Consider the following 13499-nt stretch of genomic DNA (forward strand, 5'->3'; position numbering starts at 1 on the left):
TCTTTCTTTAAAAAATTTTTTTTTAGTTTAAATTCTAGTTAGTTAATGTACAGTGCAATAATGATTTTTTCAGGAATAGAATTCAGTGATTCAACTCTGTATTATTTCTTAAAACTGCATGTACTTGAACTTATCCTAAAATACTAAGTTTAATTAAAAAGAAGATAAATCAGGGTTACTACTACTAATGAAAATAAATAGTCATTAAAGCTACAAATCTCCCTAAGTATTCAAGTTCAACTTACTAATCTTATAATTTTTATGAACACTTCTAAGGGGGATTTTGGAACTTCGCTAATTAGGCTCCCGCAATCCTTTTAGGCCACATTTTAAAATTTAATATATTCATTTTTCATTTTCAAGTAGTTCACTTGTCTGATTCACAAAGACCATTGAGCGTTTGATAATTCTTGTAATCTAATAAATAAACATCAAGACATGGGTAATCTATGTCCTCTTAAAACTTTTGGTAACCTATACACATTTAATAAAAATGTCTTAAACCTTAAATCTAAATCAAAATCTCATTTAAATTAGAACCACAAGATTATTCTATTAATCATTTCATCTTTTAAACAATGCAATTAAATACCCGACATATACAGATAATTCACAACTGTAACACAAGATTATGTTAATTTGCTTCATCACTTCAATAGTTAATAGTAAAAATTTCCAGGGTTTGCTGTATTAATTCATTAGAGAAATCATATTTTCTGAGAAGTACTGTGTTGCCCTTGGAGGGGGGGATTTTGGTGGGCATTGAGAATGTGGCCTTAGCATTCAAGATGATTTGGGTGATTCCTCCTGAGAGGAATCGGGGGTTCTGAGAACATGCCCCCCAATGCCTTATGCTGATTAGAACTATTTCTATATGGTCTTTATCTGGCGGGACCACAGGTTTTATAGGTGTTTCAGTCAGGTAGGAATTTTGCACAGCTCTTGTACCTTTGTGAGGGGCTGTGGTCCTGATGCCAAGCCTCAGGTCATCAGTAATGACAGTGACAGCTAGGAATGCATATTCCTCACTGAGTCTGTGTTGGGCACTGCTCCGAACACTTGAAGGTATAGTGACATCTTATTTAATCTTCGGGACAGCCCTATGAGACAGGTGTGATGATGACTCCTGTTTTATAGGTGGGAAACACTGAGGGACAGAGAGGTCAGGCTACCAACCCAAGCTCACATGGCCAGTAGAAAGTGGAGCTTGCATTGGAACCCAGGCTGTCTGGCTCATTAGTTCTTGCCCTTAACCCCTGCTGCATCTGACCTTGCTACCTGACAGGTTGGTGGGAGAGACTGTGGGCACCTGGCCAGCTTCTGTTGCTTCCCCTCTCCTCCCCTCTGTCCATACCCATAGTCATGTGGAAGTCCCCTGTGCAGAGTGGGGCCTGGGAGCTGATTGACAGATGTGAGTCCCATGCTCTGCCTCACTGTCACATATTAGAAGGTCAAGAGTGGGCGGGGCTGGTGCCCAGGGCCATCTCCTAGATGGTGCCTTCCCTGGGACCCGCCCTCAGGCCTGCCTGTACCCTCACTCCTTCTCTGCTCTTTCCCATGCCCTAGGGTTACATTCCAAGCCCACCACGTCTATGACAAGTCAGCTGAGGAATCCACAAGAAAAGTACAGTGGGAGGTTGGACTCCGGGAAGACACAGAAGAAAATCCGGCTATTGAGGGTATGAGCAGCCTCCCCATAGGCATTGGAGCCGTGGTAGGGACAGAGGGTCAGGGGGATGGTGATTGCAAACACGCACAGACCATTTTGCAGTGCTGCACTTGACTCATTTCCTTTCCAGCAGTGCCATGAGCATGCTTATCATCACCCCCATTTTACAGATGGGAAACTGAGGTGCAGGGAGATCACGGACTCGTATCAAGTCGCGTGGTTAGAAAAATGGCAGTACCAGGGATCAAAGTTGGTTAAGCAAGGTGTTTGTCTTTGTGTTGAAGACTAGGAAGATGATCAGAATCGCTCTTCTGTTTCGCTGCATTAGGAACACAGTCTGGTGGCTTGCTCGTTTAAAAATTTCCAGTAAATTAACCTTTCATGGAATACAGAGCAGCTCAAGGCACAGCTCAGAAGCTCACTATTACATTTTTCCCATCATCTGATACAGCTTTAGATAATTAGTGTTCTCACCATCTATTGCTTTTTTATGGCTTCTGAACAATGTTTTAAAATGTTTGAAATGACTAAAAGAGGAGGAGTCTTTTGTGTCCTTAGCAGAAAGTAGAATACTAAGTACTATAAATGCTACAAAATACTGGCAAAGAATTCGTACTTTCTTCAAGAAGGTTTTTAAGAGCTCAGTGAACAATGACTACTATATAAAGAAATAGGGAAGAATATATTCGCTTTGAAACCTTTTCTTCCCTTTAACCTTTAATTTTGCAGAGTGGTTCAGAGGCAGCCCAGAGTTCTTAAAGGAGGAATTCCTATCTCTGGTGTTATTTTTATCCTGACTTTAGAACTTGGACAATTTGGCTCTGAAGCCTGGGCTCCCAAACAGTTCCTAATGTTGTCTCTTGTGATTATTCATTCATTTAATTGATTTATTGAATGTCTACTATGTGCCAGGCCCTGGCATATAGTATCTAAGTGCGGAGATTCACCAGTGATATGGCCTCTGACCTTAGAGAGCTCACATTCGACTTTGAGAGACAGACAATAAACAAGACAAATAAGTATATAACATGTGCCACGAAATGAAGAATGTAAAGCAATGCACAGCAATGAAGTATAAAGGTAAGGTCAGGAAGAGTGGCCGTGACCATCTGAGACAGAGTGGTCAGAGAGGCTGCTTAAATGGTGACATCTGAGGAACGAATGTTCCAGACATAGGAACCGCAAGTGCAGAGGTCCTGAGGTTGATGTGGCTAGAGCAGGTGATGAAGGAAACCTGGTGGGTGTGAGGGTATGGGTGATGACTTATTTGCAACTCTGTAGTCCGTAATTAGGCTTTGTGTTTCTATGCTGAGCAAGACAGGAAGACCCTGGAGGATTCTGAGTAGAGTAGAGACATGATATGACCTAGGGTTTCACAGGAGTCCTTGGGCTGTTGCTGCTGCTGTGTGGAGAATGGACCGTGGAGACAAGGGGGAAACAAGAAGGGAGCAGAAATTACTCTGTTGATTTGCTCTCAGAAACAGAACAGGATCCTGACTCTGCCCCTCAATCTCCACACAGTTAATTTGTTCAATCTACAATTCTTTTTTTTTTTTTTTAAGATTTTATTTATTTACTTGAGAGAGAGACAGTGAGAGAGAGCATGAGCAAGGAGGTCAGAGGGAGAAGCAGACTCCCCATGGAGCTGGGAGTCCGATGCGGGACTCGATCCCGGGACTCCAGGATCATGACCTGAGCCGAAGGCAGTCGTCCAACCAACTGAGCCACCCAGGCGTCCCTCAATCTACAATTCTTGAGAGAGTGCCTCCTATGTGCCGGGCACCATGCCAGGTGTTGGGGACACAGCTGTGAACATGGCACTCAGAATTTGTGTGCTTATGGAGCTTACACTATAATGGGGAGACGTATAATAAATGAATTTTAAAAACCCAAAGAATAGTTTATAGCCATCAGTTTATTCAGCCCATACTTATGGAGTTCCAGGCACCATCCTATGTGCTGTGTCCTACAACTGTGATGGAACAGCCAGTTCCCCACTCCCCACCACCCCACCGCCCCCGCCCTCCTGGCTGTGCCTTTTGAGTGGGAGAGCCAGTTACAAAATAAGGAAAAAAAGAAAATAAGGTAATAAGAAAAACATATAATCCCAATTGGGGTTAAGGGTCAGGAAGGAAACAAAGTCGGGTTTCTGCACTAAATCTTGTGCTCAGGGATGATCCATTTCTAGAGCAGAGGTCATTAATTATATAGCTTCTCCAAATCCCCTGGGAATGGGGTCTGTGCTAAGGATACACATTTCTTTTCTTTTCTTTTCTTTTTTTTTTTAAGATTTTATTTATTTATTTGACAGACACAGTGAGAGAGGGAACATAAGCAGGGGGTAGTCGGAGAGGGAGAAGCAGGCTTCCAATGGAGCAGGGAGCCTGATGGGGCGTTCCATCCCAGGACCCCAGGGTCATGACCTGAACTGAAGGCAGATGCTTAATGATTGAGCCACCCAGGCGCCCCAAGGATACACATTCCTGATGCCAGCCCCCGCGATGTCTGCTGGGTGGGCTTCTGTGAAACGGGACCGCAATTGGTGCCAAGTGAGGTCGTGCGTGTGACCTGCTGAGCAGAGTGTCAGGCCCATACATAATAAACAGTCTGTATGTTTGCAGGGTTACTCGTTATTGTATGAGGAATGCCGGAGTTGGGGGCCAGGAAGGGGTAGCTTCTCGTGAGGGACAGAGAAACAAGGAAGAACAGGAATAAGACAGAGAGTGCAAAGGCACAGCAGACCTGGAGGCCTAGAGCCCGTGGGCACGGTTATCAGCTCCACTTCCTGCGCGCACCCTGAGGGTGCCAGGCGCAGCCACTCCGTGTCTTGACTGTGAACATTATCTCATTTGTTTTTCCCAGCAATGCTAGTTTCCTAACCTTTAGAATGAGTACAGCAGGGACGCCTGGGTGGCTCAGTGGGTTAAGCACCTGCCTTCAGCTCAGCTCATGATTTCAGGGTCCGGGTATGAGTCCTGCTCAAGCCCCTTGCTCAGCCGGGAGCCTGTTTCTCTCTCTGCCTGTTGTTCTCCCTATGTGTGTGTGCTCTCTCTCTATAAATACACTCTTTATTTTTTTTTTTTAAGATTTTATTTATTTATTTGTCAGAGAGAGAGCGAGCGAAAGCGAGCACAGGCAGACAGAGTGGAAGGCAGAGTCAGAGGGAGAAGCAGGCTCCCTGCGGAGCAAGGAGCCCGATGTGGGACTCGATCCCAGGACGCTGGGATCATGACCTGAGCCAAAGGCAGCTGCTTAACCAACTGAGCCACCCAGGCGTCCCTATAAATACACTCTTTAAAAAAAAAAATAGAATGAGGATAGCAGGGTTCTGGGGGGTGGTTAACTCGTTTACCCATGTTCCCTGAGGGAGTAAGCGGCAGAACTGGTATTTGAACCGAGGTTCAACCATGCCTTGCGCTTTGAGGCCGCTCACTTCCTTCTCTTGGTGTGGTGGAGAGCCAGACATCGGGAGTCAAGAGTCCGGCTTTCCAGTTCCGGTGCCATACCTTCTGGCTGTGTGACTTTAGGCAAGTCACTTAACGTATCTGAGCCTCCATTTATCAATAAAATAAGAGTCAGTAGACAGGGCCTTTGAATGAACCAATATCACCTTCTGAGTGCCCAGTGAAGCCCAGTACCCAACACATAGCTGTTATTATTGTAGCTTTTATTTACCTGCTGGAGGTGATCTTAGCAAACCTCTTAAGCTTTCAGCGCCTCCTTGTTTCTGCGGGGAAATGCGGGCAACGAGAGAGCGAGTACTCATTTAGCTCAGCCATCTCTGATGAACATCGGTAGCGACTATCATCCACTTGACTTCCCCGCTTTTTCCAGACCTGACCCATCACTTCCGCCCCTTTCTTACCTACCTGAGGTGTTTTCTATTTTTATTACTACTGTTACTACTATTTTTTATTGATTCTAAGAAGCCATTGGTAATAAGGTGCAGCTTTATCTTATTTCCAACGAACAAATTTTGTCAGATCGTGACATGCCACCCGTTGTAAGAGGCGTCCACCTCTGAGGTGTAAAAATCAGGGAAAATGGGCGTTTCAGAATGGATGAAAGAGTTGGCGGGGGAGGGGGGGGGCGGTGCGTGGGGCGGACTCTGTCCCGCAGACAATGGGGCTGCATTTACCAGTCGAGACCACAAGGGGGCGTGCGTGCGGCGGGAGGGAAACGGTCCCTAAGCTCCGGGCCGCAGCGCGCAGCACCGCCTCCCATCCTTGCCCTCCCCTCCGCCTGCAGGCGTTGCTCAGGAACAGGCGAACCACGCTGCAGGAGCTCTCCAGCCATGAGGTCTTTCTCACCAAGCTCAACCTGGAGCTGATCAAGGACATCCAGGACATGGAAGACAGCTCGGCCCTGAAAGTGCGCACGATGCTGCAGGAGCAGGACATCCTCCAGGTGAGGTCCCACCCGCACCTTCCCCAGCCTTGGCCTCCGCCCCCTGCACCTCGGTCCTGCCCGCGGCACCGCCCCCTTGAGCCTTCGGGCGCCCTCTCCTGGCCTCTCCAGGCCCGTTGCACAAGCTGCTTCCTTCCTCTGGAAGATGAATCTCTCCCACTCTTCGCCCCACCTAGCTGGGCTTTGGAACCAGACCAAGATGGGGGTTCTCACTCCAAAGCCAGCATTTATTAGCTGGGAGAATTCGAGTTAACCTCTGAGCTCTGTAAAATAGAGCACAAAGCACCTACCCTAGAGGGGTGTTGTACTTGGCACACAACAGGTGTAGCTATACCGACCACTCCCATTCCTACTCACACAGGGTTGTAGTACATATCCATATAATCCCTTACCACAACCCCGTGGGGTGGGCATTATTATCTTTATTTTATATAGGAAAAAATGGAAACAGAGGGGCCGGGTGACTTACTCAAGGTCACCTTCAAGCTCACTCATCTAGCAAGGGTCGACACTTGACTTGAACACAGCACATCTGGCACCAGGATCTGGCTTTCTTCCCGCAAGCTGTGATCGTCACCCTCAGCCACTGGTGGTGCTTATGGTCTGGGTGGGGGGAGCCACTTTTTCGAGAACCCGGGTGGCATCCTCTGCCTCCTCTGGGAGAGGCTTGGGAAAGCTGCTGGAAGAGAGCGCAAAGTTCACAGGGGACCCAGGAGCTCGGGCTGGAGGAGAGGCGGAGGAAATGGTTTCATAGAGCAGTAATGCCCTCTGGCTGCCTTATGCCCAGGGAGAAGAGGGACTGAGCTCACCGGAGCCTGGGAGATGAAGAGAAAACTTGGTGTTGGGGACTTAGTCTGCTCAGGTGGCCTTACCAAAGCACCAGAGACCAGGTGACTTACACAGAGAAATTTCTCGTAGTTCTGGACGCTGGAAGTTCGAGATCAAGGCGGTGGCAAGTCCGAGATCAATGTCCAGTGAGGAAGCCTCTGTCGTTGGGGATACAGATAGCTGCCTTCTCTTTGGGTCCTCACGTGGCCTTTTCTCTGTGCTCACATGGAAAGGCTCTGGAGTCTCTTCCTTTTTTTAATAAGTACACTGCTCTTATCGGATTCTGCACCCTTTAGACCTCATTTAACCTTTTACCTCCTTAAAGGCCCTGTCTGCACACACAGCCCTATTGGGGGTTAGGGCTTCAACATATGAGTTTGGGGGAGTACACAGTTCAGTCTATCACACAGGCCAAGGACTGCAGAGTCATTCAGCCCAAGGGAACTTAGAATATTCTCCAAATTTAGATAAAATCATTGTTGATCTTCTGGCATTGATCCATTAGTATATTTTTTGTTCATCCTGAGTGCTCCCTGTGGGCTCTTGGGAAACAGGGATCAGTGGGACACGTTGTCTACATCAAGCTGTCATTCTAGTGGGGTCCAGGTAGTTAGAAAGCCATTTGTGTACTGTCGTGGGGACAGGGGTTCTGGGGAGCTGAGAGGGGCCTCTCACCCAGACATGGGAGGTCAGGAAGGCTTCCTGAAGAAGGTGATGCCGTTGAAACGGGGAGAAGTAGGTGTTACCTGGTAGAGAGCAGGAAAGTGTTCCAGGCAGAGGAACTGGGTGCCGAAGGCCTGTGGAGAGAGGGGGCGTGGCCAACTCAAGGGGCCACATGTTGGCCTAAGCCAGTGCAGTCAGGGCCTTGTCAGCCAAGGTTAGGAGTTCAGACCGTATTTACAGGGCAGAGGGGAGCCCCTGGAGGGTTTTAAATAGGAGAGGGATGAGGTCAGCTTTAAAAAAAATTTTTTTTTATTTTTAAAGAAAGCTCATCCTGACTGCGGCATGGAGCAAAGATCAGAGGAGGACCAGTTAGGGGTAGCTGTGGTACTATTTGAGGCAGGAGATGAAGAGAACTTGAATAAGACAGTGGTAGTGAGGGTGGAGAGAAGGACATGGTTGTGAGAGCTGTTGGGGGTTAAATCCGTTGCACTTGGTGACATTTTGAAGGAGGAGGGAGTGGGGACCACTGCACGGGTTTGGGCCGGTGCCTGGGTGTGTGGTAGAGTCCCCGGCTGGGGTGGATGGTAGGGGAGGGCCCAGTTTGGAGCGGCTGGGCTGGTCTCCGGTCAGGTTGCTGGGTCTAGGACTGATTTTGGATCTGGGAACTGCCTGGAGGAAATGCCGAGTCCCCTGAGGGGGGACCAGGCTTTGGTAGCGCCAGAAGAGGTGGTGGGGCGAGCTGACCCCGCCACTCCCACAGACTGTCGTGGACATCTTGGAGTACTCGAACAAGAAGAAGCTGCAGAAACTCAAGTGTGAACTTAAGGAGTGGGAGGAGAAGGAGGAGTCCAAGATGAAGTGTAAGTATCCCCGGCATGAATTCCTTCATCCTCTCCCTGGCTTTGGGGAGGTCAGCAGAGCCTTCATCTCGCACCTACCTTTTGGAAGACAGTAGGCCCAGCATCCCCCACCTTAGGCACGGAATTGCTAAGATGCAGAGCTAACAGCTTACTTCTGGAGCAGTGAGCCCTGAGCACTTCAGGCCCCCCGAGGGTTCAGATGTACGGGCACACTCTCAGTCATGGCAACTACCCGTGAGGCAGGGACTGTTCGCCCATTTTACAGATGAGAAAGCTAAAGCTAAAAGAAGTACAGTAGCGTGCCGTAGATCATAGCAGCTGCGAGCCAGGATCCAGCCCCAGCCTGCCTCTGCTTCCTGCCGTCTCTCTGGGAGTCAGTGGCTCAGCCAGGTCTCAGGTCTTCTGGCTTCCATAGCACTGACCTTGAGCTTGTGCTTTCTTTCTGGAGTAGACTGGGAGCCCTCTGGTGAGGCTGGTGTGTCAGCCAACCTCAGACCTTGGGGCCACCACCCATGGAGGGCATCAGTACAGACATGATTTTTTTTTTTTTAAAGATTTTATTTATTTATTTGACAGACAGATCACAAGTAGGCAGAAAGGCAGGCAGAGAGAGAGGAAGGGAAGCAGTCTCCCCGCTGAGCAGAGAGCCAGATGCGGGGCTCTGTCCTAGGACCCTGGGTTCATGACCTGAGCTGATGGCAGAGGCTTTAACCCACTGAGCCACCCAGGCACCCCCAGACATGGTCTTAATGGTCATTTCACGGGAGTCAGTGTCACCCCATCTCCCTGGGCTTGTTGCGGGGGAAGCTTGTGCAGGAGGAGACGGAGGTCCAAGGAGGGACAGTCTTGGTGAGTGCCACAGAGTAAGTCAGCGGCAGAACTGGGACTCATCTAGGGATCAAGCCCTGGTTTAGTTCTCTTTCCTACCCAGTGTTGCCTCTTCTCCTTCGGGGGTAAAAGACTCTAGGGACTTAGCCTTGTGGGAGCTTGCTTCCACCAGATCCCAGTCCATTGGCCAAGGAGAGCTTTGCCTCCTGGATCTCCTGGGAGGGGTCCCTGAGAGACTGCCTCCTGTCCCTCCTGCCCTCTGCAGCCCTGGCACAGCAGGTGGAGCAGCTGAATGCCAAGATTGAGAAGACCTACAAGGAAGTGAGCTTCCTGAGCACATACATGGACCATGAGTATCCTGTCAAGTTGGTCCAGATCGCCAGCCTTGTGCGTCAACTGCAGCAGATAAAGGACAACCAGCAGGTAGGGGAGCCCCTGGCCCCGCCCTGCCGGACTACACTGGAAGCAGGGCCCTGGCCCACACCTTCCCGCTGGCCCCTAGGATGAGCTGGATGACCTTGGTGAGATGCGCAGAATGGTCCTGCAGTCTTTGTCTAATCAGATTCAGAAGAAGAAGAAAAAGCTTCTGCAAGCTCTGGTGGTGGTGAGTGGCCAGATGTGGTGGTGGGTGTCCAGGTCCTGCCCCAGCCCTGCTTCCTTTCCCGTCCTCTGCCTCCAGGCTCCCTGCACTCACCCCCTCCCACCCCAACTGGAATCTACCAGGCCCTGCCTCCCCGGAAGAGGCACCTGGGGGCCAGATCTCCTCTCCCTCCGCAGAAAAGCCAGCAGCCCCATCAGGAAGCTCTTCTGCAGAAGACCCGGGACAACCAGGACCTGCTGAAGTACATGGACAAGTTCCGAGAAGTGAGTGGGCACGGAAGGGGACGACCCCTCTGTGAGGGAGCAGAAGGGTGGGTAGGCCCCAGGACCTGTGTGAGTCAGGCTTGTCCTGATCTGGTGCTCAGGAGGCCTCTGGCTCCGGTGTCAGCCTCTCGCCCAGCTAGCGCCATGTTATTCCTCCAACAAGGAGGTTAGTGCAGGCCCAAGCCTTGCCTCACTAACCAGCATCACCAGCGATGACCCACTAGCAACATCACCAAGCATCCTGTGCTCACCCATCATTTTACTGTCATAACCCCCTCCTATCTTCACCACTTAATTCTCGCCACTGACCATCACTCACTAGCCGAGTTAATGAACTTCACCATCACTGCCCCTCACCCCACATTCATTTTCGTTATCACCCTCCATCTGCTGTCAGCATGAGTGGCCTTCACCGTATCTGCCAGCCCCCATTCGTTCTCATCACTGGGTACTGCCCCTCCCTGCTTTGCCACCTCTCTCCATGCTCCATGACCTCCGCGCCTCATTCAGGACCATCAGACATTGGCCCTTACTTGCAGGCAGCCCTCTGGAGTCCAGGAGGCCCCTGTGGCCAAGCCGTGCCATTTCCCTAGATGGCCTTTCTCCTCATTCGGGGGGCCCCATTCTTCCTTTGTTGGGGGACGCTGGGCTCCTCACTCTCCCCTGCCGTGCTTCTCCCCTCAGTTTATCAACCAGTTTGAGGAGGAAATACCCATACTGAAGGCCGAGGTGGAGCAGCTCCAGGTGCAGGTCCAGGAGCCCCGAGAGATCGTATTTGCAGACGTCCTGCTTCGGAGACCCAAGTATGGGATCTTTTTTTTTTGGCAGCTGCTGCTTAAACCCACCATGCTGGGCCCTCGAAGAGGCTCTCTGTCCCCAGGAAAGGCAGCCTGGTGGAGAAGGCAGACCCCTGGATAGAGGGTGCAGGGCGACCCGGGTCTCCTTGGCTCTGCTGCTAACCACGTGGCAGAAGTGACCTTTCCCGTCTCTGGGCCTTCGTGTCCCATTCGTACGCAGGAAGCTGGGTTACATAAACTTTGTGGACTCTTCAGGTTCTCAGATTCCATGTTTCCTCCAAGTGGGTATACCCCTAAGCTCTCAGGGTGTTTAGGAAGGTGGAATTGAATAGGGTGTTTGGCTCCAGGGAAGATGGGCCTGGAAGGCACTCTGTGAGGAGAGAAGGATGTCTTCTCCACCTGGCAGACTCCCAGGCCCCAGAGGAAGAACTAACTTCCTTCCAAAGCCAGTTCTCCGCCTACCTTTCTTGGATCAGGTGGAGCCTGGGGATCCCATGAGGCCAGGCCTCATGTGATGGTTCACAGGACCTAGGGCACCTCGTGCAGAGCCCTCAGGTCGATGATTGAACTCAGAAGACTGATACCGGCTACAGATGGAAATTTCGGCATTGTCAGTATAGAGATGCTTTTTCTTTTTTGCCATTATTTTGGGAAATTTCAAATATGCAGACAGTAGAGAGAATGTTCTGGTGGACACTCAGTTGCCCGTGTAGATTACGAGTTCTATTTTTGTCATATTGGGTTCATCTTCATTCCTTCGCTTTTTCTCAGACATCCTGACATTTCGTGCCTGAATAGCTCAGTGAGGGTCAGGAGAGTATGGAAGCCATGAGAATGGATGAGAGAATTGGGATGAGGTTGGGGGCAGGGTGGCCCCTAAATGTGCTGGTCCCTGTGATGGAGGCTGTTCTCACTCCTTGTATGGAAAGAAGGACACCTGTCGGGTGCCTGGGTGGCTCAGTGGGTTAAGCCGCTGCCTTCGGCTCAGGTCATGATCTCAGGGTCCTGGGATCGAGTCCCGCATCGGGCTCTCTGCTCAGCAGGGAGCCCGCTTCCCTCTCTCTCTCTCTGCCTGCCTCTCTGCCTACTTGTGATTTCTCTCTGTCAAATAAATAAATAAAATCTTTAAAAAAAAAAAAAAAAAAGGACACCTGTCAGTGACGGAGCTTAGTCCACCTGCCAGAGATCAAGGTTCGAATTATTCCCTCCCCGTTTGAGCAATGAGGAAACTGAGGCTGCTCTGGGCTTGGGCACATAGTGAGTGCTTGTCACATACATGCCAACCGAAGGAGTGGGGCTCTGGGGGAAGTTGGAAGCTCAAGGTGACACACAGCCAGGTGTCCAAGCCGGCCATTCTGACCACAAAGACAGTGCTGGGCGTGAGAGGCTGCGTGTTTCAGAGCCTGCTCCCTCTTGACCCCAGACCTCTGGAGGGGAACATTCATTATGCCAGACCCATTCCTCTTTTATTTTTGGTGTGTGCGCACATCTCCACGTGCACACACAAGAGATCGTATTTGCAGACGTCCTGCTTCGGAGACCCAAGTATGGGATCTTTTTTTTTTTTGCAGCTGCTGCTTAAACCCACTGCTGCACAGTCACTGGTGTTTTGGGATGGGGCTCCCCAGCTGAGTACCAGTGTTCTGAGAGCTGGCTGCCCCCGAGGCCGTGCTCTCCCACGCTTCAACTCTGGCGCCCCTGCCTGACCTCCCGTACCCTCTTTGCTCTTCCCTACCAGGTGCACCCCAGACATGGACGTCATCCTCAACATCCCCGTGGAAGAGCTGCTGCCCTTCTAGATGCCGGGGCCAGGAGCCAGCCTTCCCTCCCTGCTCTTTTTCCTATACCTGGAGCCTTGACTTATCGTCTTCCCTGAGCGCATGCCCACGTCCAGAGCCTGGTCTCCTCTTCCTCCCTTCCTTCCTTCCCCGCCTCCCTTTCTCTCTCTTTTCCTTCCTTCTTTCCTTCCATCCTTCCTTTCTTCCTTCCTCCCTCCCTGGCTCCCTCCACCTTTCCTCTTTTCTTTCTGGTTGGCGCTGGTGCTTGGGTCAGGTGGGTACTCCCAGTCAAGTCTGCCATTCCTTTTTACCAATAAAGCCGGCCTTGCATTTGCTCTTTTGCTTGGAGATTTCCAGCTAGGCCTTGAGTAGATGTGGTAGGAATGGACTATGGTCTTAAGATAAGGGGTGGTTAGGGTGCCTGAGTGGCTCAGTCGCTTAAGCGTCTACTGTCAGCTTGGGTCATGTTCCCAGGGTCCTGGGATTGAGTCTCTGCATCGGGCTTTCTGCTTGGTGATAAGCCTGCTTCTCCGTCTGCCTCTCTCTCTCTCTCTGTGTGTGTGTGTCTCTCATGAATAAATAAAATCTTAAAAAAAAAAAAAAAGATAAGGGGTGGCTAACTGCGCCAACTGTGTCTGGGGCACAGGACTTCTCGAGAAGAGCCGAGTGAGCCCCTCTCCGAACTGGCTCTGGGCTGCGCTGTCCCTGGTGCGATGGAAGCCCAGCTTCCCTCCTAATTTGTGCTCAGACCTGTTGAGGCCAGTGCCAGGGCAGAGGGGAGACTCCCTGAGTTGGTGTCCCTGGG

The 13499-nt window shown here is 50.5% G+C and overlaps 1 protein-coding gene across 5 annotated transcripts in view; it reads left to right on the forward strand.

Moving 5' to 3' along the window:
- Positions 1-13298, forward strand: part of LOC309872158 (uncharacterized protein C20orf96) — a 38643-nt gene extending 25345 nt beyond the window's left edge. For 4 of the 5 annotated variants that reach the window (XM_082745878.1, XM_082745879.1, XM_082745875.1 and 1 more), the window contains 8 exons: positions 1567-1679; positions 5918-6076; positions 8328-8427; positions 9521-9678; positions 9758-9859; positions 10033-10119; positions 10804-10922; positions 12655-13298. In XM_082745878.1, the coding sequence (XP_082602004.1) occupies positions 1593-1679; positions 5918-6076; positions 8328-8427; positions 9521-9678; positions 9758-9859; positions 10033-10119; positions 10804-10922; positions 12655-12715 (873 nt within the window). In that variant the 5' untranslated portion in view covers positions 1567-1592 and the 3' untranslated portion in view covers positions 12716-13298. The remainder of the gene's footprint in view (positions 1-1566; positions 1680-5917; positions 6077-8327; positions 8428-9520; positions 9679-9757; positions 9860-10032; positions 10120-10803; positions 10923-12654) is intronic. The other variant, XM_082745876.1, reaches the window with a different exon arrangement.
- Positions 13299-13499: the final 201 nt, after the last annotated feature.

The sequence above is a fragment of the Mustela nivalis genome, assembly GCF_964662115.1.
Source record: "Mustela nivalis genome assembly, chromosome: 8".
Taxonomy (NCBI): domain Eukaryota; kingdom Metazoa; phylum Chordata; class Mammalia; order Carnivora; family Mustelidae; genus Mustela; species Mustela nivalis.